Source organism: Euleptes europaea, chromosome 7, assembly GCF_029931775.1.
Source record: "Euleptes europaea isolate rEulEur1 chromosome 7, rEulEur1.hap1, whole genome shotgun sequence".
NCBI classification, from domain to species: Eukaryota; Metazoa; Chordata; class Lepidosauria; order Squamata; family Sphaerodactylidae; genus Euleptes; species Euleptes europaea.
In genome coordinates this window covers 14,626,703-14,653,865 of record NC_079318.1, presented here as the reverse complement: position 1 = coordinate 14,653,865, position 27,163 = coordinate 14,626,703, and the positions used below count along the sequence as shown (strand labels likewise).

Below are 27,163 nucleotides of genomic sequence, written 5' to 3'. Positions count from 1 at the left end.
TGCTTTCACAATAAGCCATCCAAATTACAAACTACAGGTAGTTGTCCTTCTTCCAAACCAAGATACCAACCCACAATTCAAGCATAATTTGAATCATCGTTTGAGTAAGAGAACAATTTTTCCCTGTTCCACAATTAAAACCACAACTAAAGTATAATTTGAATCATAGTTTGAGTAAGAACAAGCTATAGTTGTGATTTGGCTGTAATGATAAACTATGGTTTGCAGTGGAAGTGGAAACTATGCATTCATGAGCTGATTCTGAGAAGAGAACCCACAAGCCTAAGGATCCCCCAAGCTCATTCCTGTAGTAACAAATCATGGGGTTGGATCCAGTGATCCAGCAGGAGGCACTGATGGTTGTGGATTTCCCCACTTACCTTCCTCACTTAGCAGTTCCTTCCAACCCTAGGAAAGTTGATTTCCAGGGTTGTGAGACAGGCAAATACTTTGAAGGGAGCTAAAGTGAGGAGGCGGAGAAGGGAGGGAGCAAAATCTCTGTGCTGACAGAAGAGGTAGGAGGGAGTGAATTCGCTTCTTTTCCCTTCCTTACGGCAGCCTCCTCAATGCACGTGGTTATTAATCCATGTATTTCACATGACCCAAGAATCAAATTTCAAGCAGGGAAGATCTGCAATCCTTGCACAAGCAGATCGTTAATCCTATCAACAGTTTGAGTCGGGCATTAACTGCACTACTATGTTATCTTCCTAAGAATTCATGCAATAATTTTGTTTCTCTTTTGGGGAGAGGATTTATTTCCAAAACCTCTGTTACAAACTTAGGCCCATGTATATGTAATGCTGTCATTTAACTACATTTAACACTAACCAGGATCCCTTAAACCAGGATCAGGAACTCACTTTAATGCACAATTTCAAATACTGGTTAGTGTTAGCAGTGGTTATAATGACTGCTGATGTTTCCTTCAAGGCAGGAAGGGTGAATTTGCTCCATCGAGGAGAGGATGGGAGGAGGAACTGTGCATATCCAAGGCTGATTCCCATTTTCCCTCCTTCTCTCTCGTACTCCCATTGGCCTTTGGTGTTCGTTGAAATCTTTTTCTTATTAATATTTCAGGGGGGAATTGGAAATTAATTACAAGTCCAAGGTTATGATTTTTACAAAGCGACATCAACCTCCAATTTATAACTGGGAAATCAATGGGCAAAAGTTAGAGCAAATTAAACAATTTCGATATCTGGGAGTACTTTTTCATTTTAACTTGTCATGGAAACAGCATACAGAGGCTCAACAGTTAGCTGCTCGAATAACCAATGCAAAAACTTGTTATTTCTTCTCTAAAGGAGGTCAGTATATACCTGCAGCACTCTCAGTGTATAATTCTGTCCTGCGACCCCCGGAGCCCCGGGAGTTGCCGGACTTGGCGAGGCTCCTCCTCCGTCCCCAGGAGAGGGCAGGCCACGGGAGGAGGCGTCTGAGCCGCCGCCGCTCGCGGCGGCGGGGTTCGGGGCGACGGCAGAATAGACAGGCGGCGTGGGGGGAAACAGGGCGACGGGGAAGCGGCCCGACTCCCCCGGGAACTCACCAGGCCCCCCGGTCTCCTTCACAGGGGGCCGTGAACCTCGCCGGCGGAGGGACGGGCCGGAGGGCGACGGCGGCAGCGGAGGGGGAGAGGGGCGGCGGCCAGGAGGCAGCCCCGAAGAAGAGCGGAGGGGGCGGCGGCCCGCTGGACAGCTGATGGGCGGCCGCGCCCGGAGCGGAAGGGGGCGGGGAAGCCCAGCCCCGCGTCGGGAGGCGGGGATCGGGGAAAGGCTGAGAAGCCTGAGGGACGGCAGCTGGGGGGAGGCGGGGAAAGTCACGGGGACGGGTGGAGGGCGGCACCGGGAGGGAGGAGGATAAAAGGGTGGAGGACGCTGAGGCCGGGGAGGAGCACAGGAGGGGTCTTTTTGGATCGACTGGGCAGGCGGCACAGTGATCCTGGCTTCCTCTGCGGGGGAATTGAAGCCAGACTCGCTCCCAGAAAGGTCTGAGGCCAAGGAAGCTCCTCCACCTCGAACTCCTCCTGTACCGGCGGGAGACGTCTCGAGCCCAGGGGGGGGCAGGGTGCCCCACAAATTCAAAGGTGGGAGCCCAGCTGTTACACGGTACCCCAATTCCGATATCTGGTTGCCACAATAAGCTTGATACCTTTTCTACTGGATTCATTCGAGGAATCACAGCAGCTCCACGTTGTGTGGCAGGAACTGTACTGAGTGTTGAACTGGGTGCGCACTCCCCAGAGGTAAGGGCATCTGCTTTTAGATTTTGGCTCAAGATAACTTTCACCTCCCCGGAACCAGGTGGGCTCTTTTTACTGAGGATGAACATCTTTAGAACAATCTGGCACAAACTGGTAACCTCTTGCCTGGACTCTTTGGGGATCTCCCCTAATTATATTGAGTGAATGAATGATTTTATTATTACGGCAATAGCCAGATAAGCTGCAAACCTTGTCAGTAAAACCAATTACATAATAAAAATCTCTATATACAAAATACAGATAAAATTATATCAATTAAAAATCACCTTGTTCACATAGGCACATATCAATTAAAAATCACTAATACCCTTCTCCGAGTGGATTTTAATAGCTGCAGAGCAATACTTGGCTACTTGCAAAGATCGTTAAGAGTTTCCCTCCCATAAGAGGAATTTAATTTTCTCTTCCTCTGAACTGGCTTCCATTGTGCTAATAAGAGGTAGAATTAGCTTCTGACGAATTCCCTCATAGTAGATACATCTAAATAGAGCATGACTAGTGCTTTCCATTTCACCAGATCCGCAAGGGCATGCCCACTCAGATCTTGCTAACTTCTTGTACTTTCCCTTCAGGATTGCTGAGGGCAGGGCTGACCCTCTAGCCAGAGTTAGGGCTCTCCTTTGCTTATTTAGCTCGATAGCAGACAGATATTCGGCTGGCGCTAAAAAATAGCGTCTTCTAATAGGAGCCAAGTAAGCTGAGGAACTCATAAGCTCTGTTTGTCTTTCTATATCAAAGATCTTTTATCTAACCAGGAGCTTTGCTTGCTCTTTTTTTAGCTCTAAGAGGGATTGAGGTGCAAAACCAAGACTCTCCATTTTTTCTACAGACTGTGTCCACCATCTGGATCTATAATTGTCCAAACTAAAAAAAGGTAAAGGTCCCCTGTGCAAGCACCGGGTCATTCCTGACCCATGGGGTGATGTCACATCCTGACGTTTCCAAGGCAGACTTTGTTTGCGGGGTGGTTTGCCAGTGCCTTCCCCAGTCATCTTCCCTTTACCCCCAGCAAGCTGGGTACTCATTTCACCGACCTCGGAAGGATGGAAGGCTGAGTCAATTTTGAGCCGGCTACCTGAAACCGACTTCCGTTGGGATCGAACTCAGGTCGTGAGCAGAGCTTTTGACTGCAGTACTGCAGCTTAACACTCTGCGCCACGGGGCTCCCTTAGTCCAAACTAAGCAGGGTAAAAGTCCCTCTGATGCCTCATGGGCCTTTAACCAAAGGGAAATTGAGACTAGAGTAATTCTTGCCTCAATTTTTAGCATGCCTGTTTCCAGGCGAACCCAGGAATTTGAAACAAGGCGGGGGACTTGTAAAATCGCCTGAAGGAATTTGGACTGTACCTTCTCCAGAGGTGTATAACTGGATTTAGCTGAGCCTAAGATTGTGCCATATAGCATTTGGCTAATTGATTTAGCCTGAAAAGAGTTTTAGAGCTGCTGGAATGCAAAAGGATCCTTTCGTCCTGAAGAATTTTAATATATTATAGGTGAATCTCTCAGCGGTTAACGCCACCTGTCTATGATGCTCTGCTCAGAGGCCATTTGCCTGGAATGTTACGCCTAGATATTTAAACGACTTGACCTGCTCTATGCTATTCCCATCTATTGACCAGTTGTTCTTTCTTCTATGGCTCCCAAAGACCAGCACTTTAGTTTTCTTATAATTTATATGAAGAGCTTCAGATTTACAAAAATTGGCCAGTCTCCCCAACATTCTTTTCATGCCAACCTGGGTTCGAGACAGGATCACAATGTCATCTGCACAGAGAAGCAGAGGGATACTATGCTGCGCAATTTTAGGGGGGTGCAAGTCCTCAGAGCTTAAAAAGTCTGCTGTATTACTTATGTAGAATGAAAACAGCGACGGGGCAAGCAAACAGCCTTGTCTGATGAATGGGATCTGTTAGACACCCATTCCTATTACATCTTATTTTGATAAACGTATGCCTGTGCAAGGCCTGGATGAGGAAAAGAACCCTCCTGTCTATGGAGGATTCTTCTAATTTGGTCCAGAGGCGGGTCCTAGGGATTGAATCAAAGGCTGCTCTGAAATCCACAAAGGTGGCATATAGGGATGTTGCACTTTTAGAGCTGTATTTCTCTATAAGGTGTTGTAAAATTATGCAGTGCTCCAACGTACCTCTCCCTTCTCTGAACCCTGCCTGAGCCTGTATTATTTTTCCTGGTCAAGCCATGTGGTAAACTTTTACAGCAGGTGGCTGGCATAGACCTTCCCAATGATATTTAGTAAACTTATCGGTCTATAATTACTGGGATCCTTCCTATTCCCTTTCTTATAAAAAGGAATCACCACAGCACTACCCCAGCCCTTCGGAATATGGCCTGTGGAATTGATGTAAGTAAACTTGGCTGCCAAGAGCGGGGCCCACCAGTCTTCATGTTTTTTAAGGAGCTCAGGTGGAATTCCATCCTCAATTTATTATATTGATTGTCTTAGTTTGACCTCTATCAGAAATCTGATTCTGAAATGCCTCTGTGCCTTAGATGAGTTCAGTATCAGAATCTGGGTCCACAGAGTTTGTTCTCCTCTCCAAACTCCAGTCCAGTCCATCTCGATTACTTGATGGTTCCCAAAATTGACGAGCCTTTATGTTGATTCACCTCAATTCAAACCAAAATGGCAGAACTTTCTGGTTGTTTTGGGATAATTTCATTAGCTGGTAGATTTGGTAGCTGTAGACGGGACCTTGGATACTTACCGTGAAGGTTCCTTCTACTCTCAGGTAAGGAGGGCATCTTGGAGACAAATGGGTGATTCCTTTCCAGTTTACGGTCAGGCAGGAACTAATTGATTTCCCCCCACTTCCTGCTTCCTGGCCGGAATCATGCTGTAAGCTACAGATCCTCTTGGCTGGAAGCGATCATAATACCATTCAGGCAGTTGCCAAGTTTTTCCCTTATGTAATCAGATCTAATAGTTCGTCAGATCTAGGGAACTCGATGCCCTAGTTGTTAAAGGTGTATTTATCATCATCATTATTATTACTCTCTTTTTAATTGTTGTTTTGTTGTTATAATTGTTAGTGCTCAAGATTGTAGTCATAAGAGCAGAGAATAAAAAGAAAGATTCCCATTTAGTTAATTATGGCAAAGAGTAAGGATGCTCGAATATCTGCCCATACTGCTCACTTCCCATTCACCAGTGGAGATCAGTCAGCCAATTAATCAATAGGCTGTTTGGCCTTTTCACAATCTGTTGCGTTTTTGCAGGCTCCTTATACCATCATAAGTAGACTCCCAGCTGATGAGGAATCAGCTGGGAGTCCACTTCTGATGTCCACTTATTCTGAGTTCACTTCTTCTGAGATAAGGCAATGGGGGAGGGGAGATCAGAGGTCCAGTAGATTTTCCTTCACTTCTCCCCACCCCATGCTGTCAGCTTGGGCTGCAGAGAAGAGAGAAATGATGTGTTTCTCCTTTCCCTTTTGCAATGCAATGCAAAGATTAAAACATTCCATCTGGGGAGAGAAACCATCTCTTTCCACTGTCCCTTTTCAGTGCAGAGATTTAAAAAATTGTTTCTGTCCTCATGCAACTTGGAGGTGAGGTAAGAGTTCCCTCTTGCAACTTCACTTTGTAGCTCTTCTGTTGAAGGGGAGGGGTTCATAAGAACCCAACTTTCACCTGATCCTGCAATCAGAAGCAAGCTGGCTTTTAACCAACAAGTAGCTGCAAACGTAGGGTTTAGTAGCTGTTATTCAATTCAATCCAAACATATCCCTGATTGGCTCACAGTCTGAATGTGAATGTTAAATAAGGTAAGTTTGTCTGCCTAATTTTGTGGCATCCCTAATTAAGCCGAACAACTGTTATATCTGCAACAGTCCTGAAAAGACGAAACAAAAACGTGTGTAAATTCCTGACAGGTACCTACTCTTTGCAAGGACTTAATGCATCAGAAAAATCACAAAGGGAGAGAAAAATCTTTCTCCAAACCAAAACTGACAGTGTTGGATCTATGAGAATATTCTCACAGAAAGCACTTGAGAGATAAAGAGAGTTCCTGAGCTCTAAGAAACCTGTAGTAAGGATTCAATACTTATGGTTGCTCTTTAGATTTCCAGTACTCGCAAACATAACATACGCAAGCAAGAGACTGGGTTGGATCCTAAAATCCTCATGGATATTTCCTGCCTTCTCCTTCACCCAGCAACCACATGTGACTCCCACAAAGTCAAAGCTGAGTGTGGAGGGAGGGACCTTTGTGGACAAAATGCCACATTGATATGGGGGATTTAGTGAGGAGGACTTGGCCAAAATCACTCCACTCTCTCTTCCATTAGTGGAGAAAGCTCTGGAGCATACTCTCTGCTTATGCGGTGGGGGGAGGTAAACACTTTGCCCACAGTTTGTAGGGGCCCCCTTGCTGTGAGTGAAGCAACGGTATATTTTACAGGGCTTTAAATTTTATATAAGACTATAGAAAAAAGAGTAAATGCTTAAAAAAATGTCTTCTAGTTTCTTACACTTGTGTTTGATGTTTCTCATAGCAACAGCTTTAAATATACAAGGCCAAGAAATAATTTTGATTTTAGTTTGATTACTAGTGTTTTGTTGAAGAGAATTGAGTATAACAAAGGAATCATTTAAGAGCCCCTGTAGTTAAATGAAAGTGACCTGCATAGGTAATATTAATACTTTGTAGTTTTACTAAACTTGTTTTTTAGTTTATTTCAGGTGTTTTCCAAAGGTGAGCCAACATTCTATTTCAAAAACAAACCCAAAGGTGCATATAAAGGTGGGAGGAGCCAAAAGGGTTTGAAAAAAGCCAAAATTTTAAAAGAAAATCTTATCTTCCATTCATGGGAAATGTTATTCCTTAAATAACTGGGTGAGTAATACTATGAACTGCTACAAACCAAAATTAAGGAGTTCTCCAAACATTGGCAGTTGTGAATTTCCTTTCAAACAATTTCTCATCAAGATTATTTTGTCCGGAATGCCCACAAAATCAGAACTTCTCCGGGACTGAAACACATATTTACTGAAAGATGTATATACAAAATAAAATAGTTCAGAAGTACATAGAGCAAGTTGGATGACCTATTATCTGAGCTGAAAAATCCCAAGCTTGCTCTGTGTGTGTGGGTATGTGTGTGTGAGAGTGGGAGGGTGGGAGGGGGGAGAGAGCATCCCCAAAGGTGAAAAAATTTAGTGCAGCACATTCCAGAGGAGTCTTACAAAGCAATTGGGGTGTGTGTGCAGGGAATGGTGTTAGGAACTGGTGTAACCCCTACACCAGCATTAGTGCCACTTGCAGCAGCTAAATGGGCACTAACGTCAGCACAAGGCCTCTTACACCAGCGCTGGAGAGCCATGCAGCAGCACCTCGCGTGGGTACTGGTGGATGGCGTGGCTGATTTAGTCAGCTCCCGGAGCCCTTTCACCCCTCCTTTTGTAAGGGCAAACCTGCACCTGCAAAAAGGGAGGCATAGCCACATGAAACTTAATGGAGCAGTTTCATGGGGATTTTGGAAATTACCTTTTTGGCTTGTGGCGCCAGGCCTGCAAGCCACCCTGAAGGCTGCACCATTTCCAGGCCAGCCGCAACTATCCCCCTTTAGGATTGCTTTGTTATTCTTCTGTGTGTGTGTGTAAAGTGCCGTCAAGTCGCAGCCGACTTATGGCGACCCCTTTTCGGGTTTTCATGGCAAGAGACTAACAGAGGTGGTTTGCCAGTGCCTTCCTCTGCACAGCAACCCTGGTCTTCCTTGGTGGTCTCCCATCCAAATACTAACCAGGGCTTACCCTGCTTAGCTTCTGAGCTCTGACGAGATCAGGCTAGCCTGGGCCATCCAGGTCAGGGCGTTATTCTTCTACATAAGCAGAATTATACATTAAAGTGTATAACCAAACTTACGTTTGCTGAGGAAACATACATCCAGGTAAAAGGGGCGTTTCCCAATACAGCTTATTTCTGTTCTCTGGAGCATTGCTGGAGGTGGGGCATTTGCAGGGGAGAATCAGTAGACAGAGAAAGGTAAAACACACCTCTCCATCCACCCATTTTGCACTGTGAATGTCCATATCCCTGCCCTACCTGCTTCTACAGTAGCACTATCAGGTTGCTTTGTAACGTATAGTTCTCTTCTCCCATGGCATAAACCAGAAATATTTTTTTAGCTTTACAGAGAGCCCACATCTGGAAATAATATGCTTGTACCTTAGAATCTGGAGTTTTCTTTCTTATTTTTGGGAGGGGTAGTTTCCAGATGATGAGGCTGATATTTTCTAAACCTTGCTGTTATTTAGTAGAATACTGAATGAAATTTTGTTTCCCTGATTATCAGCAACTGAGATCAAAGAGATATTATGTAACTTCAAATGTAATTTTGGATTTGATGGGTTTCAAAAACAGTAACTTGGGAAATTGCTGCAGACAACCATCCAGAGAAGTCCCAGATATGATATGCTGAATATTTTTCCTTTGTTCTATTTTTATGTGGATGTCAAGAAGCCTGATCTGTGAAATAAAGTGAAAAGGGATACAATTTGCTCCTTTGTATCGCAAACAGATCTCACTTCCCCCCCCCTTAGAGGGATGCTTCAAACTGAAATTGGTTTTCTAATATGGATTATGATACGTTTGAGCCTGCAAAACAGTTAATAGGATGTCTGACACCTATTTAAGATGTAAACCTTAAGTCAATAAATAGGGTAACCTTACAAGAGCAAAGTGGGATACGAAGAGAACATCAAAACATATGAAGGGGGGGCTGGAGTTCCTCTCAACTTCCTGGGACAACTAGATATTTGTCAATACTACAGCCAAGATTGCTAGCATGGGCCTTTGCTCTGATAGAACAGTGAGAGAACAATGGAAGGGGTGGCCACATCCACTGAGACAAAACAAACTATAACACAACAAATAAAATACAATGAAAATTTGGGTGGTTACAATCAGGGCAGGTGCTACCATTAAGGCAAATTAGGAGGTCGTCTAGGGTGCAGACCTCAGAGGGGCGCAGAACTGGCCTGAGGGGGCACAGTTTTAAAAAGATTAGTTTCTTGAAAAAATGCAACTGACAATGTGTGTGTGCGTGCGTGCGTATGTGTGTATATATATACACACACACACACACACACACACATACACACACACAGAATGAAATTTTGTTTCCCTGATTATCAGCAGCTGACATCAAAGAGATATTATGTAACTTCAAATACTAGATAGATAGATAGACAGACAGACAGACAGACAGACAGACAGACAGACAGACAGTAATTTTAAGATAAGTAACACAACAGTGCTATGCAATATAATTAATTATAACGCCTTATAAAAAGTTTTGTAGGAATGCATCAGGCTTTAATTTTTTTCCTACAAGACATCTGTTTTTGAAAAGTGGTTAGCTATGGGGGTGCACAAGTAGTTAGCCTTGCCTAGGGCACAAAAAAGACTGGCACTGGCCAGGGTTGCAATAGTACATCCTCTTTTTTATTCTATCAGCATGGAATTACCCTCCAAAATGCAACTAATTTTAAGAAAATTTGTAACAGAAATAGTTTTTTAAAAAGCTCAAAGCAAGAAGGGTGTAGGGATCTGCTAAGAACTATATATGGAACGTATACAGTAAAAGAAGCTATAACACCAGTTCAAAATTTATTTTTGTACTATTTTATTGTTGACATTGATGCTGCTACCAAATTATTCTTAACCCTTTAGATATGTGAATAGACTACCTTTCCCAATTAGTTATGTTCCCACTGCAAAGTAATTCAAGCACGTAGGGTTAATTTCCCACCAGCTTTAAAATTACCAGAAATCAGAGTCTGAAACGTTTAGGAATCAGAACCAGACAAAACAACACACAGAAAAAAGTGAGTTCAGGTTAAGATAGTCCCCTGTGCAAGCAACGGATCATTACTGACCCATGGGGTGATGTCACATCACGATGTTTATGAGGCAACCTTGAGCTGGCTACCTGAAACCAACTTCCGTTGGGATCGAACTCAGATCATGAGCGGAGCTTTGACTGCAGTACTGCAGCTTACCACTCTGCACCACTGGGCCCAGTGCTTGCACAGGGGACAGCCTTTACCTTTTTTATTCACCATAAAACCACTTTATCATTCGTTGTTTTGTTATGATTCTTTAATAATCTCATTGTTACTCAAATTTTTTCCAAGCAGCTTGGGGCAGTGTGCATGAGGCTATCCAACTATACTTTCCCAATAGCCCTTTGAAGCAGGTGAAATTAGACTTGCCAAAGTGACAACTTAAGAAAACTTACACTCTTCTGAGCCTGAATGGACACTGCACAGGGCAAGTCTACTAAACGAGCTTCAAGGCTGGGTGAGCTTTTATACCTAGCACTTCATGGTCCACACAACTCTCCAGTTTTATGCATTATATCTCAGTGTTTGTCACACTTCCCCAAACCTTAAGACCAGCTTTACTGAAGACTTATGCATGTCTGGCATCTCCATCCATTCCATTCAGGATGGTGCTATTTACCAGTGATATGTAATGTAGCTACCTCACCTCTAACTTCAAACTTTGTTCAGTTGCAAATCTGATCCCAGCAGTTTTCAAAAGTTGAAGAAATAGCATCACTAACACAGGGTAACACTGTCCAAATGCCTGGCCAACTTAGAAACAATGGAAAGATCCCAATGATCTTCTGTCCAGACAGACCCCAAGCAATCTCAGTTCCTCACGTTCCAAGAGCACTGCCCAAGATAAAAGAAAATTAAATTTCATCACTATTACCTAATTTGAAACAGACACGTCATGTTGTGTACACCAATACAATTCATCTTTGAGAAAGGAATTAAATTAATTAACCATATTATGGCATTACGCACGTGGCTACTCTATGTCTGCTTTTCCACACTGAAAGCATAGAGAAAGTGCATTCTATATAGGAAAATTAGATCAATTTAATGATGCCACACTGTAGAGAAAAAATGCTTCTGCCAGTACAAGAACCTTGAAGACCTGAGTCCACAACATGACATATTGCTACTTGGGATCTGCATTTGATTATTTGGCCTCGATCTATAATGGGGGGGGGGGAGTAGCAGATTATTTCCTACTATCCCCTGGCTTTTCCTCCCCCCCCCCCTTTAATCCTAGCTAACCCTCCTTTCTGGAAGTTTAGAAATTTTACATTTTGATGGAATCCATAAAGCCTCTGTATGTGATACAAGGGGTCCCATTTCATTCTGAACAGCTCCTCATCTGAAACTGAACATTTTGCACACAAGCAAGTTGTGATGTTTGACACAAAGATATTTAACAAAATACCTCAACAATCAGCCCATTATTTAACGTTAAGTATAGGAAGATGAACAAGTAACTTGGTCTCAGTGTATTTTCCAAAAATACTGTGCCATCCAACTGAAAAGGCATTGCTCTGCAAAGGCAGCAAACATTTTCTCCTTAACCGACAATTCCCTATGTTGTTGTAAAGAAAAGACAGAAATAATTGTAATGTTTCTATTTTCCATAATAATGCAATTGTACTACTTTAGAGATTTTCTTCAATAAACAATATCAGATGACCACTGTTAAGATGTAGAGCTAAGCTACCGTAAAGTTTCTTTCTTATGTCAAATTTGATTCTGTCATTATCCGTAATCCATGCTCACCTCCCTCTGCAGAGCAAATTATACTTAATGGAAAAGATAATTCTAAAGGAGACAATACAACATAAAGCCTTACCCTGCCATGAACAACCTTTTTCAATTTAGCCAATGAGGCTTAGCATCAGACAGAAAGAGGAAAACACTAAACATTTCCCAGCAGCATGAACAGCATACAAACATACCTCTAATTAGAAAACCTTATTTCTTTATAAAACTTTCCAAGACCAGTGAATTCTGGCTGTATATGAACCAAAATGCAACTTGATTCTGTAACGGATAATCACTATGTAAGGATATTCCACTCGCACCCTTCCCAGTATGGCCTTCAAAAATAATCTTGTGTGATAATCACATCACTATTGCTATAGAGGCTCATCCACTCTACTGAACATTCACTGGACATGACAAGGTACATTAATTTATTGAACGTTTGATAGCTATTCCAGCCAGCCTAAAACCTGTACAAAAGGATGCTTGAATAGTACTTTCTGTAGCAACAATGCCTACAACATCTCAAGATGATCAATGTCTTCTTGCTCCTAGCCAAGGTCTTGATATCTGGTTTGTATATGGGCTTTGGTACTTTACATTTTTTGAATTAGCACTCACATGTTATGGTTGGAGGACAACAGAGTTGCTGGTCTTGTTGACATAGATAGGACTGCTACTCCAGCATGCTGCTTCCTCCAGGCACACATCTTATTTATAAAAGACCTTGTGCTCTACAGCAAAATTAAACAGTAGTCCATTGGCACCTTAAAGACTAACAGATTTTATTCCAACATATGTGGAAGTAAGCTCGGACACATGAATGCTTATACTGGAATAAATTACATTAGTCTTTAAAGTACTTCTAGACTCCTGTTTAATTTTGCTCCAACAGACTAACATGGCTACCCAACCAGAGTTATCTTGTACTGTAAGGGGGGGCAGAGCTGTGGCTCACTTTGCATGCAGACAGTCCCAGTTCAATCCCCGGCACCTCCAGTTAAAAGACCAGGCAGTAATTGATGACCTCTCCACCTGAGACCCTGGAGAACTGCTGCAGAAAATACTGACCTTGATGGACCAATGGTCTGATTCAGTATAAGGTGGCTTCATGTGTGCATACTTTAAAGACTAGCATAAAGTGTGAAGCATCCAGGGTTTTCAGCTGCACCAACTAAAGACCACAGCTTGTGACACTAACCTGACTTGATCCCAGCCTTGCAGTTGGGTGGATACCTGTGGTAAGAATTGTTTCCTGGAGAAGAGCAATGCTTCCCGGTCTTCTCTCCCTTACCTCACGCATCACTATAGCACAGCACTGCCCCAAAACAACTTGCCAAGACACCAATAGGCAAGATTTAAAAAAAAAAATTCTGGTGAGTAAATACTCCAGAGCCAAAGGACACTGCCCATACTACACTGGTCTATGTCCCATGGGTTTTGGACCTCAAGTGAGTTGTGGAGCCCCACCTGCTTGATCATGAGGTCTTATAGAGTTGCTAATTTTTTCCTGCTTTTTAGAAGGACCAGCTGCAAATTCACTTGAATAAAAACCAAGGGCGCCTTACCTACTACCTCTCCATGCACATACACTTAAGGGGAACAGCATGACAGTGAGGCAAGGTCACTGAGTGGTGGAGAGTATTCTTTTTTACCACAAGCAAGTTCAAAAGCTTTCCCTTGATTTTTTCGCTCTTCCTTTGGCCTGGCTTGTCCACCACCCAGAAGCCCTTCAATGTTCCATGTGCATTTGTAGGACGGAGACTCTTCCCACCAATAGAGTTAAAGCTCTGGCCCTTCCTCTTCCTATCATGTGACTCTGATGTCACAGGACTTCCTGTCACATCCCTGCAGCTCAATGGGCCTGGACATTAAATTTGAATCCAAAGTCTGCAAATATTGAATAGTGCTCTCTTATAAGGATAATTATGCAAGTCTACGCCCAGCTATTTCAAGTCTCTGCTTGTGTGTACTTGTCTGAGCATAGGCAGCAAAAGGAAAAAGTTCAAAATGCAGCATTTTGCAAAGTTTGGGACTTGGTTGTTCAGCATATGCAGGAACAGCAATGGGAGCACAGAGTAGAAAGGGGGCATAAAACCCTCCTACACCTGTAAAACAGTAATCCTCCCATCCCACCAGTTCCCCTATACAGTTACTCAGAAGTTAGCCCCAGAGTTAACGGAGCTCCATGAGATTACTTCTAAGCAAACATCCATAGGATTAGACTACAAATCTTCCATAAGCACAAACGTTTTGCATTGAACTTTCACTTAGAATCATAGAATCATAGAGTTGGATGACCAGGGCCATAAAGTCCAACCCCCTGCACAATGCAGGAAATTCACAACTACCTCCCCCCTCCACACCCCTAGTGACCAGAAGATGGCCAAGATGCCATCCCTTAGGTAAAGCTCTTGTTTGTTACAGTCAGCATGCACAGTGCAAAGAAAATACTCTTGACCATCCACACATGTATCCGCACAGGAAACAATGAAGAATGGCTAATCTATATACCTGAGCATGGTGACTGAATGAGTGGGGTCCGGGCAACAGCAGCAATTCTTGAACAAAGCAGATTGTTTGGAGCCATTCCAATCTGTTTTTAGACCTGGCTATAAGACTCAAATGGCCTTGGTCATCCTAGTGGATGACTGGTGCTGGGAGATGGAATGGGGAGTGCAACTCTGTAAATTCTCCTGGACTTTTTGGTGGGTTTTTGATACCATCGACTATGGTATACTTCTGACCACCTTTCAGGGTTGGGCCTGGAAAGCACTGCTCTGTGGTGGTTTCAGTCCCAGCTCAAAGGTAGGTGCTGGGGATGCTACTGCTCTACCCCTTGCCCTCTGGTTACAGGGCCTGCAAGCTTCCATCTTGCCTCCCAGGCTTTATAAGCTGCTGGGAGAGGGCATCCAGAGATTCGGGCCGAGTTACCACAAATAAGTGGATGGCACTCAGCTCTATCTAGTGGTTCCAACAGTCTAGGGAGACTGTGGAAACCGTGAACAAGTTCCTGGAAGCAGTTTTGGGATGTGTGAGGGCTAACAAACCAAAACTTTATCCTTGACAAAATTGGAGGAGCTACTGGTGGGGGGAAAATTTGACCCAGGAAATGGGGTATCTTCTGTTCTAGAAGGGGTTGCACTCCTTCTAAAGGAGTAGGTTTATAGCCTGGGGGTGCTGCTGGACCCGGGCCTCCCGTTGAATAAACAGGTGGCAGCGGTGACTTTGGATGCCTCTCACCAGCTGTGGCTCTTCCCAGGTGAGAAAGATCTTGCCACTGTGATGCATGTCCTGGTAACATCTGGATTAGACTGCTGCAGTGTGCTGTATATGGGGCTACCCTTGAAGACTATCTGGAAGCTACAGCTGGTACAGAATGCTAACTGGAGTGGGTCGTAGGGACCATACCATTCTAGTATTGTTCTATCTAACCTAGCTTCCAATTTGCGTCTGAGCCCAATTCCAGGTGCTGGTTATTTAACTTTAAAGCCCTGAAGCTTGGGACCAGCACACCTTAAAAGCTGCCTGCTCCCATATGAACCTATTCATCTACTCCAGTCATATTCAGAGGCCCTGCTTCAAGTATTCTTGCCAGCTGAAATTAAACAGGCAGCAACCCGAGAAAAGGCCTTCTCAGTCATGATGCTGAAACTTTGGAACTCCTTCCCCAGGCAGATTTGTTTGTCTTTCTCTATCATCCTCCAGTTGGTGAGGACTTGTTTTCTTTGGCAGACCCCTACTAACCATTATTGGCTCTCACCCTCTCGTTGTTATGGGTGTTGCTTAGTTTTATTGAATGATACGCTTATATTTTAAATGCTGTTTTAATGTCTGGAGGTTTTAATGTTAAAATAATGTTTTTACATTCATTGCTGTGGGAGACCCTATTTGGGTGGAAAGGCAGCACAGAAACGTTCCAAATAAAGAAATACCTATGCAAATTGTTCTTAAATAATGATTTTACTATATGTTCCAGTGATGACATTTCCACAATGAAATGTTATTCTAGTACATCAAATACATAAGGAGTGTGCTAACCAGCAATTATGGATAATAAAACTAATTAAATATTGTAGATCATCAAAGGCAACACTCAATAATTTGAAAAAGGTAAAGGTAAAAGTCCCCTGTGAAAGCACCAGGTCATTCCTGACCCATGGGGTGACGTCACATCCCAATGTTTACTAGGCAGACTTTGTTTTATGGGTGGCTTGCCAGTGCCTTCCCCAGTCATCTTCCCTTTACCCCCAGCAAGCTGGGTACTCATTTTACCAACCTCGGAAAGATGGCAGGCTGAGTCAACCTTAAGCCGGCTACTTGAAACAAACTTCCGTTGGGATCGAACTCAGGTCATGAGCAGAGCTTGGACAGCAGTACTGCAGCTTACCACTCTGCTCCACGGGGCTCCTTAATAATTTGAAACATATTCATAAATATGTGACAAAGTAGTCTGCTGGCCTTTCAAGTAAAGATGCATGCTTTCCCCAGCTTTTTGCAATCTTGCCACCCTGATTTGCTGACAACAGAATTTTACCCAGGGCCATTAAAAAGCTACAAAAGGTTTTTTTCCTTCCAAAGAATCTTGAGACTTTGGCCAAGATTCACTAGCCATGCAATATTAGAATGTGTGCATGTGCAGGTTTAGAAGAAGGACATTGAATCTTCTTTAATGAATGAATGCGCTTCATCCTAAAAGTTTAAAATACTATGTTAGTTCATTTTTAAAATCTTTTCTCAATTTCTTTTTGCTTCCATGGTGGCAATTTTGTACACATCAGTTCCATTAGTATGAGGATGTGCAACATAATGGTACAGAGATCTTAAGACGCTAAATATATTTGGTTTTCAAAGCTCCTGTGTGAATATACATACAAAGAAAATTAAGTCAAATACGTCTGGCTTTCCAAACATGGATAGGATGGCTGTACCTTTAATGGCTGTGAAAGGCCTTAATCTATGGCAGCACATTTTAGAAGGTGGCTTGTTCTGCACACCACTAAAAGCGAGGGGGGAAACAATTTCAGCAGGCAAGAGAGGGGTGCCAAACACTTTCCTCATTGAAAGTTTTTTGCTTCTTGAACTACTCCAACCCCCAGTCACATTTTTCCTGAATGGGCTTACTTTAGCTCTCAATGCTAGCTTTGAGACATGGTGCTATGGGAAAGTGTGCAGTGTGATAAATATGATAGTTGGGATAAGAGTTCTGCATATCTCTCTCCCTACCATTCAGATACTTCAAACCACCTCCAATCTGGCTTTACAGCTCTGGAGCAGACATGTGTTCTACCACACAGGTAAGCTGCATTCACTTCTAGTTAGGGTCCAAGTGATAGAATGTTGACAGGCACAACTTGTTATGCAGGAATGAGAAAATCTGCCCCAGGGCATGGTTAGAAGGTACATGATACTGCAAGTTAGGCACTATGGGCATGAGTGGGGGTTTTTGGGAATCCTGTGACTGTCATCTTGAGTTCCGAGATGGAAGAAAGGCAGGAAATAAATACAACAAATAATCTCTTCAGCATAACTATTGACAGTTCCTTTACAGATTTGGACCAGTTTAATCAATTTGTTTTCTGGACAGAAGTTTGAAGAGTAAACCCAAGCATTTAGCTTCATAACTGTGCTGTCATTTTGTGGAAAACTTCAAAAGCAGAACGGAACATTTGTCTCTTTAGCAGGTAGGCAGTTTCACCTTGTACTGGGGTCTAGATTATGGGAAGAGGGTCCTTTAAAAACCATCATTCTATCAAACAGGTAATGAGACTTCATTATTATTGCATTGTGGTAAGTTTTAGAATCATGAATTAAGCCTCGTGGGTTTTTCCCATAATTCAACTAAATGTTTATAAAGACCCAGTATTTAGTTTGAAAAGCAAGGACACATACATGTTAATGTACATATACATGCAGGTGTATATTACTTTCTGAGGAACATGCCATGCAGTATCAACTATTCCAATCAAGATTTAGTAGATATGAGAGTCTGAAAGATTTCATCTTCCGTTCCATTCACTCTTTCCTGCCATTTGACATAATTCTGCTAAATGGTCACCTGAATTACAACAGTTGCACTTCATATTATGTGTTCTCAATTTTTAACCAATGTTATTCACAACTTATAAAATTATCTACACATTTTGACAAAATTTTCAGCACACAACCAAGACAACATTAATAATAAAAATTGTTATTATAGTAACAAAAATCTTCAAACCTATAGTCTCAAATCTGAATCCTTTACAAGCAATACCTTTAGATCACTAGAGAGTCACAAATTAAGACAATAATCTTCTGGAGGCTGCCCAAAGCCAACTCATTTGTAAGTGTTGATGTCTTCGATGTCCATTCAAATAAAAATTCAGTGTTGTGATTGGAGCATTGTTTACTCACCGTGAATGCTCCTTCTCTCCTGAGGCGAAGGCGTCTTGATTTGTGGGTTATTTCCTTCCATCATCGGGTAGGCAGGACCAATTCTTTTGACTTCCTGTCTCCCCCTGGTGGGAAATAGCCTGCAAAACCTCAGTTACAGTCTTGCCTAGCTATCAACAGGAATGAAGCTCCTTGATAAAAAACATGTAAACATAATTGACGACAATGACCACAGTAATAAGACCAAGGAGGACTGAACTGGTTGAAAACGGTCATCTCAGGAACCTAACTCGAAAAATTTTCCAGAACCTTGACCTTAACGTTTCCGCCTTAACTAAGAATTCTAACCTGTGCCGGGTGGGCAAGACGCCTTCGCCTCAGGAGAGAAGGAGCATTCACGGTGAGTAAACAATGCTCCATTCTCCTACTGAGGCTCCAGCGTCTTGATTTGTGGGACCTCCAAGAGCTCCCAACTGGGTGGGTAGAGCACCCTATTCCACCACGTGCTGAAGAACTCTACGGCCAAAGGCCGCTTGAGCCGATGCCCACGTGTTAACCCTATAATGTTTAACGAAAGTAGAAATAGATGCCCCGGTAGCGGCTTTGCAAATTTCTTCAACCGGGGCCTGTCTATCGAAGGCCGCTGATGAGGCCGCGCTACGCAGGGAGTGAGCAGTTATTCCCTGTGGCGCTATAACTCCCTAGGCCTTATATGCCTGTATGATGCAGAGTCTAAGGGTATGACTAATAGATGCTGCCGACATCCTTTTGCCCTTACTGGGATTGCTGATACCAATAAACATATAATCAGTCTGACAGATGTCAGCGGTTCTGTCTATGTATATATGTAGAGCCCTACGTAAATCTAAGGTAAGCCAGGCCTGTTCCTTTGATCCTGATTGCTTAGGACAAAAGGAAGGTAGGTTGATTTCCTGCGACCTGTGAAAGGGAGAACTTATCTTTCGAGTAAAGGTAGGGTCTGGTATCAGAACCACTTTGTCCTTATAGAAGGTACATAAACCTTCACGAATGGACAGAGCTCTGATTTCGGAAACCCGTCGCGCAGACATGATTGCAATCTGGAAAAGGACAGTCATCTGAAGGAACTTCATGTCTATGGTACATATTGGCTCGAAGGAAGCCTTTGTGAGGGCTCTAAGGACCAAATTGAGGTTCCATGAGAGAAAACGGTGTATAACCGGTGGTTGAGTCTGAGAGACACCCTTTAAAAAAGGAGATGACGTGCTGGTGCCTGGAAATAGGTACCCTATCCAGTTCTGGAATAACTGTGGCCATCGCTGCTATCTGTCTCCTTAAGGTTGAGGCTAAGAGATTAAGCTGTAGACCTTCCTGTAAAGAAAAAATCAGTACCCTCTGAATGCCCGGACGGAGTGGGTCTACCTTCTTCAATCTGGCCCATCGGACAAATGCTTTCCACGACGCATTGTATATGAGTCAAGTGGAGGGTCTGCAAGCCACTAAGATGGTGATCACTACCTCCTTTGAGTAGCCCCTAACTAGGCGAGATTGCCGTTCAAGCGCCAAGCGGTCAAGGAGAACCAGTGAGGATCTGAATGCACCAGTGGCCCTGGTGCAATGTTCCCCAATGGGTTGGAATAGCCCAAGGTTCCTGGCATGACATCTGACGAAGAGCCGCGAACCAAGGCCAGTGTGGCCAGCAGGGGGCCACCAAGATGACTTCGGCCCAGTCTTCCTTAGAACCTTGGGAAGAATGGACAGCGGGGGGGAAAGCGTACAGAAGTCCCCGGGGCCAAGGACTCAGAAGGGCGTCTATGCCCTCTGCTGCCGGGTGGTAAAACCCTTCGAGAAAACCCTTTCTACTCTGCAATTTTCTGCGGAGGCGAACAAGTCTACTAAGGGAGCTCCGAAGACGGTTGTAATCTGAGAGAAGGCCGCATGGTCTAAGTACCATTCTCCTTCATCTGCCAACTGGCGGCTTAGATGGTCCGCCTGCACATTCAGAGCTCCCTTGATATGTTCTGGCCGAATCAACTGAAGGTTTGACTGGGCCCAGGTAAAAATCTGCACCGCTTCCCGATGCAGAGCAGAGGATCAGGACCCCCCCCCCTTTATGTAAGCCTTGGTTACTATATTGTCCGTTCTTATCAGGACATGCAACCCCCTGAGGAGTGGGGCGAAGGCTCGGAGGGCAAGCCGTACCGGCCTCAGTTCCAGGACGTTAATATGTAACGATGTCTCCTCTGTGGACCATCGTCCCTGGGTAGAGTTGGTGGCCAAGGTGGCTCCCCAACCCTCCAGACTGGTGTCTGTGATCACTTGTGTGGGCTCCCCGTGTATATAGAAGGTGTGCCTGACCAGGTTCCTTCGATCAGTCCATCATCGAAGACTCCTCCGAGTCTCTGAGGATAGGGAAATGGATCTGTTCCTCTTCTTTGCGATGTCCCTCTGGTACGGTCAAATCAGCCACTGCAGAGGCCTGGAGTGGAATCTGGCCCAGGGAACGACCGCTATACAGGCCATCATTAATCCCAGCAACTTCGCTAGGGACATGACCCCGGCTTTCCTTGTTCTGGCTAAGGATGAAAAGACATTGATTAGTTTCTGAACGCGTTCCTGGGGCAGTGATAGGGCATTGAGAGAGGAATCTATTCTGACCCCCAGGTGTAACATTGACTGAGAGGGTATGAGAGAGCTCTTTTGAAAATTGAATAAGAATCCATGTTCCTGAAGAACGTGAAGCACCCTTGCTGTGTGATGTATGGACTGGTGTTCTGATTGAACACAGATCAGGATATCGCCCAGGTACGGGTGTACCTGGACGCCCTCCTGTCTGAGAGTGGCAATGATTGTCACTAGGGTCTTGGATGTCAACCCAAAGGGGAGGGCCCGAAGTTGAAAATGGTCTTGTCCATAGGTGAACCTGAGGAAGCGTCTGTGTGAAGGGTGTATAGGTATGTGTAGGTACGCCTCTGTCAGGTCCACTGCCATCATAAAGGTGCCTGGGAGCAGTGAATCCACTACTGACTTCACCGTTTCCATACAAAGTGCCTTCGAGCCATCCGCCTGTTTAAATATTGTAAGTTAAGGATGGCTCGCCAGTTCCCTTTCTTTTTGGGGACTGTAAAAAATATGGAGGCCCCTTTCGAGGGCAGGGACCTGTTCTATGGCCCTAATAGACAATAGATGTTGAATGGCCTTTAATGTTCTGGAATGTTTCTCTGCCCTGTGTGGCATGGGAGATCTTAAGAAGTGATCCCTTTTTAGAGATGTGAATTCCAGGAGGTAACCCCTGGATATGATCTGATAGACCCAGTGGTCTGGTTGTGAGGTGGTCCACCTGGCACTGAAGAAAAGAAAATCTGCCCCCACTGGAGACAGATGGGAGTCACTGGGGATTATTCTTTGGGAATTTGTCACCTCTGTCCGACCGGGGCGGTTGGTTCTGAGGTCTGGTGAACTTGCCCCCCCTACGGAAGGGTCGTGAAGCGTTCCACAATCCCCTTCTGAAGTCAGAACGATACCTGTTTGTTGCTCGTGGGGCACGAAAGGATTGGAAACCAGGGACTCATGGTTCCTTTTTAAATTGTTTAGGCAAGGCCTGCTTTTTATCCTTCGTCTCCACTAATATTTTATCTAATTTCTCTCTAAACAGGCGCCCTTCCTGAATGGGGTAGGCCATTAAGTTTGTTTTTGCCTTAAATTCTGCTGGCCAGGCTCTGAGCTACAGTGCCCTTCTTATGGAGGTTACCGATGCCATGGATCGTGCTGTAAAGGACATGGAGTCCAGAGAGGCATCAGCTATTAGGGTGATGGCGTCCTGGACCCTTTCTAATCCTCCCACTATTCTATGATGTTCTGAAGGAATCAACTGGATGAGCTTCTTTACCCAAAGGAAGGAGGCTCTAGCAAATATTGATGTAGTAGCATTGGCCTGTATAGCTAATGCTGCGTTCTCGTGGGCCCTTCTGCTTAAAGACTCAGCCTTTCGATCCAATTGATCCCTCAGGGATCCCATGCCGTCCTCAGGCGCAAGGCCAGGGGACTGCAAATCCACCACTGGTGCATCCACAAGAGGTACTTTCAAAAGGAGCGAGGGTGTATAGTGTTTTGATGGACTGAGGCGTCTGCTTATTGGACACAGGACTGGTCCACTCCTCTTGAATGGCTCTGAGAAAAAACTCTGGGAATGGTACTGAATTACGACATGGCTGCTTTCAAGGAAAGCATTCAGGCACTTCCTGTTTCAGTTTAGAATTAGAGTCCTCTGTAGAGGAGGCCTCTTCATTCAGGTCCAAAGCTAATATAGCCTTTGCCAGGAGGGCCTGATAATCCTCCCCACTGAATAGGCGGCTCTGTGACTCCTCCACAGGGGCTGACTCGTCCACGGAGTCAAACTCATCAGTATTGAGGGAGGAAGTGTGGGAGCTAGTGCCAGCAATATTAAGATCAGTAGATTATTTTAGTGCTGCCTTGGTAGGCCATTGTGAACTGGTAGAAGGACCTCCCCCAGGGCCTGTAACCTGCCCACTCTCAAAGGAATGGGATCTGGTAGACGAGGAAGTTGCTGACTCAACCGGTCCCTGAGGGGAATTCTCATTAAATATGCATGAAAAGCCTGCCACTGTCTTTGCAAGGCTATATTAATCCACTCATCTGCCTCCTCCCTGGTAAGCACCGGGGCAGCTGCCCTAGGAGCAGAGGGAGAGAATTGCCCCCCTGTCATTGAAGGAGATGGTGGGGGTTGTGCTGGCACTGGCAAATAAGTGGCGGGAAAATGGGCGCCCCCCTTTGGAAAGGCAGTAGAAGCCTGTACTCCTGTCATCAGGAAGGAGGAGGGAAAATGGCCGCCCGCCGGGAAGGAGGAGGTAAAATGGCCACCTGCCCCCGGGCCAGTGGCTGAACATTACCAATTCCAGATGGAAGTCCAGAGTCGCCGCCAGGAAAACCGTGGGGGTTGCGCCTTCTGTGCCGTCGGCATGCAGCGAGTAGGCGGGATCCTTTTTCCCGGCTCTCGACATGCCCCCCGCTCTGTGACAGCGCTTTCTCTTTTTTTTTTTTTACGCCATGTAAGCTCGTTGCGACTTTTTAAGAGCCGCCGCGGCTTTTCGCGCCTTTTTTTTCTTTTTCTTTTTTTTCTTTTAGGCGCATCATCCGCACTCTGCGCTGAGCCTTCCAAATCCCTACTCCCTAAGGCACCAACATTGTGGGCATTGGGAGTGGGCGTCTCGGACTTCTTCGGAGTAGGCTGGACCAGCAGGTAGTCCGAGACTGAGAGGAGGCCATCCTCCCTCTCCTCTGAGGCGTTTGCCATAGGAATCTCCGGGATTAACACCGGGGCTCCTATTCACTCAATCTCACAAGGGAAACGAGGGACGGCAATGAGGGAGGGAGGGAACACCCAAACAGTAGGATATTACAAACAAACAGACAAAAAACACAAATCGATAAGGAGCTACGGTAGAAAACCTGAAAGGCTAACTTAAGCTGAGCAAGCACAGAGCTGTGCTTACGACCTGCGTACCCTTCTGAGGCAGGACGGAACTGAGGTTTTGCAGGCTATTTCCCACCAGGGGGAGACAGGAAGTCAAAAGAATTGGTCCTGCCTACCCGATGATGGAAGGAAATAACCCACAAATCAAGACGCTGGAGCCTCAGTAGGAGAATATCTTCTTGTTACTTCCCCAAAGAGAATTAGTAGTCATAACCACAATATTTCTCAGCCTATTATATTCATGCTGCAGAAGGACAAACAGAGCCAGAAGCCAATCGCTGTGCCAGATCACTTCCTTCTGATGGTTACTTTGCAATTAGACTGTAATTTACAATTAAAATGCAATACTAATCTTAAAACAACAGTAAAATTCCTTTTCAAAAAATGAAGAGCATGGCTCTAGTTACGTCAAGAACTCGAGACTGTATGTGTTCCTCTTTGCTTCAAAATAACTGTTTGGTAACAGAACTTAAAAGTTGTTGTTTGTATCAGCCACACTATGGTACACCCAAATAAGCTGCATGTCACCAATCAACTATGCTGCCTTCCTTCTCCATGCAACTAAGCTTCATGACACAATCCTGGCAACCATGAAGCCAATACTGAACAGTCCAATTTGTATCACAACTACCGTCAACATTCTCCATTTGATAATACAGGCTTATATTTATTCAACTTGTGTGGTCCATGTATTCAGAAGATGAAACACTGTACCTCAGCAAAACGGTGAATGTATAGTTACCGTCTAATTAGCTACTTGTTGAATATGCTATACCATGGTAGCAAATATACTGGCATGGCAGATCATTATTTTCAATCTTTGTCATATTTAACATCAAATAATAAAGGAAAATTAATTCTAGTTAGCCACACACAGAGAGAAAATACTGTTTTCTTTTCACTATCAATAAAGCCGTGTGTTAGCAACAGAACACAAGCTTCAATAACAAGCCTGATCAGAGATTTACAAGCACAGTCTCTGGATAGCCTTCATCTATTATCCCCGTTCAAAAAACAATGACTGCATCTTTGCTAATGTATGCTGAGAATATAAATAATTAACCCTCTGAGATATGGCGGAGAAGAGGTTTCCATCAACAGAAAAATCTGCTAGAGTAAAAGAGATCCATTCAATCTACATATCATATGTTGAGGGCAAAAATCTTCTCATATATGTGTTTGTGTGTACATAATATGATATCTAAAAAGAGGGCAAGCAAGAAAGAGAGAATTTAACATTTTTTAAAAGAGCAGCTTTGTTATAAAAATGAGATGATTTCTCAGATTGACCAATATTATTCTCACGTCAGTTTATCTACATTGCTCAACATGAAAGATTACTGCAGATGAGGAAAATATTATTAGCAAGAAAAGATATCTGACCCATTTATGACAACTGAACAATAAAAACAAATTAGGCTACAGACCAAGAGAGCAATTTTCGTGAACAGTATTCCCTCCCCCTGTACCAAAAAATATGCTATGATGTTGACAAAGGGTATGAATCAAAGGGAGAAATCTGGTAATACCATAAAAACAGGGTACCTTCTTAACTTCACCATGTAAGAAAACTTTTTTCTGACATACTTTTTGTGGCTTGAATATCATTAAAGAGAATTAAGTCACCCCCACCCTGAAACAAAATAAAGGACTGGCACACGAAATCTCTCCACAAACCTGTTGCTGTGGATACTGCATTCCTCCCATGGAACCTGGAGTCCGGGTCTGCATACTCATTGGATAGCGTTGTGGTCCTGGAGGTCCATATGACTGCCCTGGGTATGGACTGCTTGGCTGTGTCTGGGTGTGAGGGCTGTTGCCCACTGCATACAACTGAGGTCTTTTCATTACCATTGGATCCATGGGGTTGCCCTACCAATGAGAAAGTAAAAAATATATTAAATATCCCGTATGAAGAATTGTAATGGTTGATGTATTTTGAAATACCACTTTGAAATCATATTTATAAATTTCAACATACAAAAAGCTGAGGTAACTTGTGATTTTATATATTACAACCACAATCCAGATGAAATATTCACACAATAGTCAGCATTATAATGGTGAAACTCTTCAAGCACATAGACTTGGCAATAGGAACAATCCATATGCATGCTTAGTTCCTCACCAATAGATTTTGAGCCATAGGTTCTAACTGCACTGCCCTCTCACAGTTTTGTAGTACAGGTCAGTAAGAAAGTAAGTCATAAACTGCAGTTCATATGAAAGACTTTTCGACCTTTTGGTTGTTTTGCTTCATCAAAAAAATTGATTTCTTTTTCTTTGCTATGCATTACATAGCATACTTACAGAAACTCATTGCCAAAGTTACCCATGATAAAGAGGCACACATGACTGCATAGAACTATAAAGGCTCACTATAACAAACTTTTCAATCATCTCACAAGTACTGGACTACAGTATGCATTCCTTCCCAGAAAACCAACCTACTGAACATCTGGGGGGTTGGGGGGTTGGGATCACAGCTATTCAAAGAAACCTCAAAATATCATGCAAGTGCTGCTGTTTCTCTTTAAAGTGCTACTGTATGCAAACCCAAAACTATCTTTTCAACTCAGCAAATTTAAAGAAGCAATTTGGTGGTTCGGCGGGCAGGGTTACAAAATTACTGATATTCTCAAAAAAATTGACTGTGCATATACCATTATGAACCATGATACAATGTTCCAAATTTAATGTTACTGTACTTGGACTTTTCAAAGGCATCTAATGTTTTTTAGTAATGCATTGGATCCTACAAACTGCAGATATTCCCACCTCCCTCAAGTATGTGCTCGTGTTCATGGGAACACCAGAAACAAAATGTGGGGGCACACAGGGAGCTGCTGTGGGTAGGCAGAATAGGGTGACTATGCCCAGCAAATGGCTCCATTAGTGCACAAGGAAGTTGGGTGATGCCAGTTTCTTCTCTTCATAGCAGCCCCTGTGCCCCCATTACAATGTGTCCATGGGGCTCTCATGATACATCGCCTTTTCAGAGGTCTACAGAGACTGCTGGGAAAGGGGGATGTGGGAAAGATCTGCAACCATGAGCACCTTACACTTACAATGCGTAGGATCCAACGCTATGTGTTTTAGGGTTTAGAACACTGCATCCCAAGTGAATCAGTTTTGCTGTATAAACAGTTTCGAAAGTTGAAATGTACCAGAAAAACAATTGTTAGCAGAGTCAAAACACATGAATACTGGGTATGATTCGAAACATACTGAGTTTCCTGTGTTCTATCTAAAGTTGCTTATAGAAACACAGCAGTTGCATTTCTTTCCTTAAGTTACTAATGAGCCTTATTTCTCTCATTCACTGGTTTTCTTTCATATATTATTTTCTGTTATCCTCCTAATATTTTTGTTGTAAGCACTAATGAACACTGTGTGTTTTTCTAGTTTTCCTTAACTTCACCTCACTTACAATCAATATATCT

General features: G+C 43.7%; 1 protein-coding gene across 7 annotated transcripts in view; it reads right to left on the bottom strand.

The window, feature by feature from the left end:
• Positions 1–25,588, bottom strand: part of ARID1B (AT-rich interaction domain 1B) — a 437,633-nt gene extending 412,045 nt beyond the window's left edge. For all 7 annotated transcript variants that reach the window (XM_056853875.1, XM_056853877.1, XM_056853880.1 and 4 more), the window contains exon 1: positions 25,398–25,588. In XM_056853875.1, coding sequence (XP_056709853.1) covers positions 25,398–25,583 — 186 coding nt within the window. In that variant the 5' untranslated portion in view covers positions 25,584–25,588. The remainder of the gene's footprint in view (positions 1–25,397) is intronic.
• Between the last annotated feature and the right edge of the window lie 1,575 nt (positions 25,589–27,163).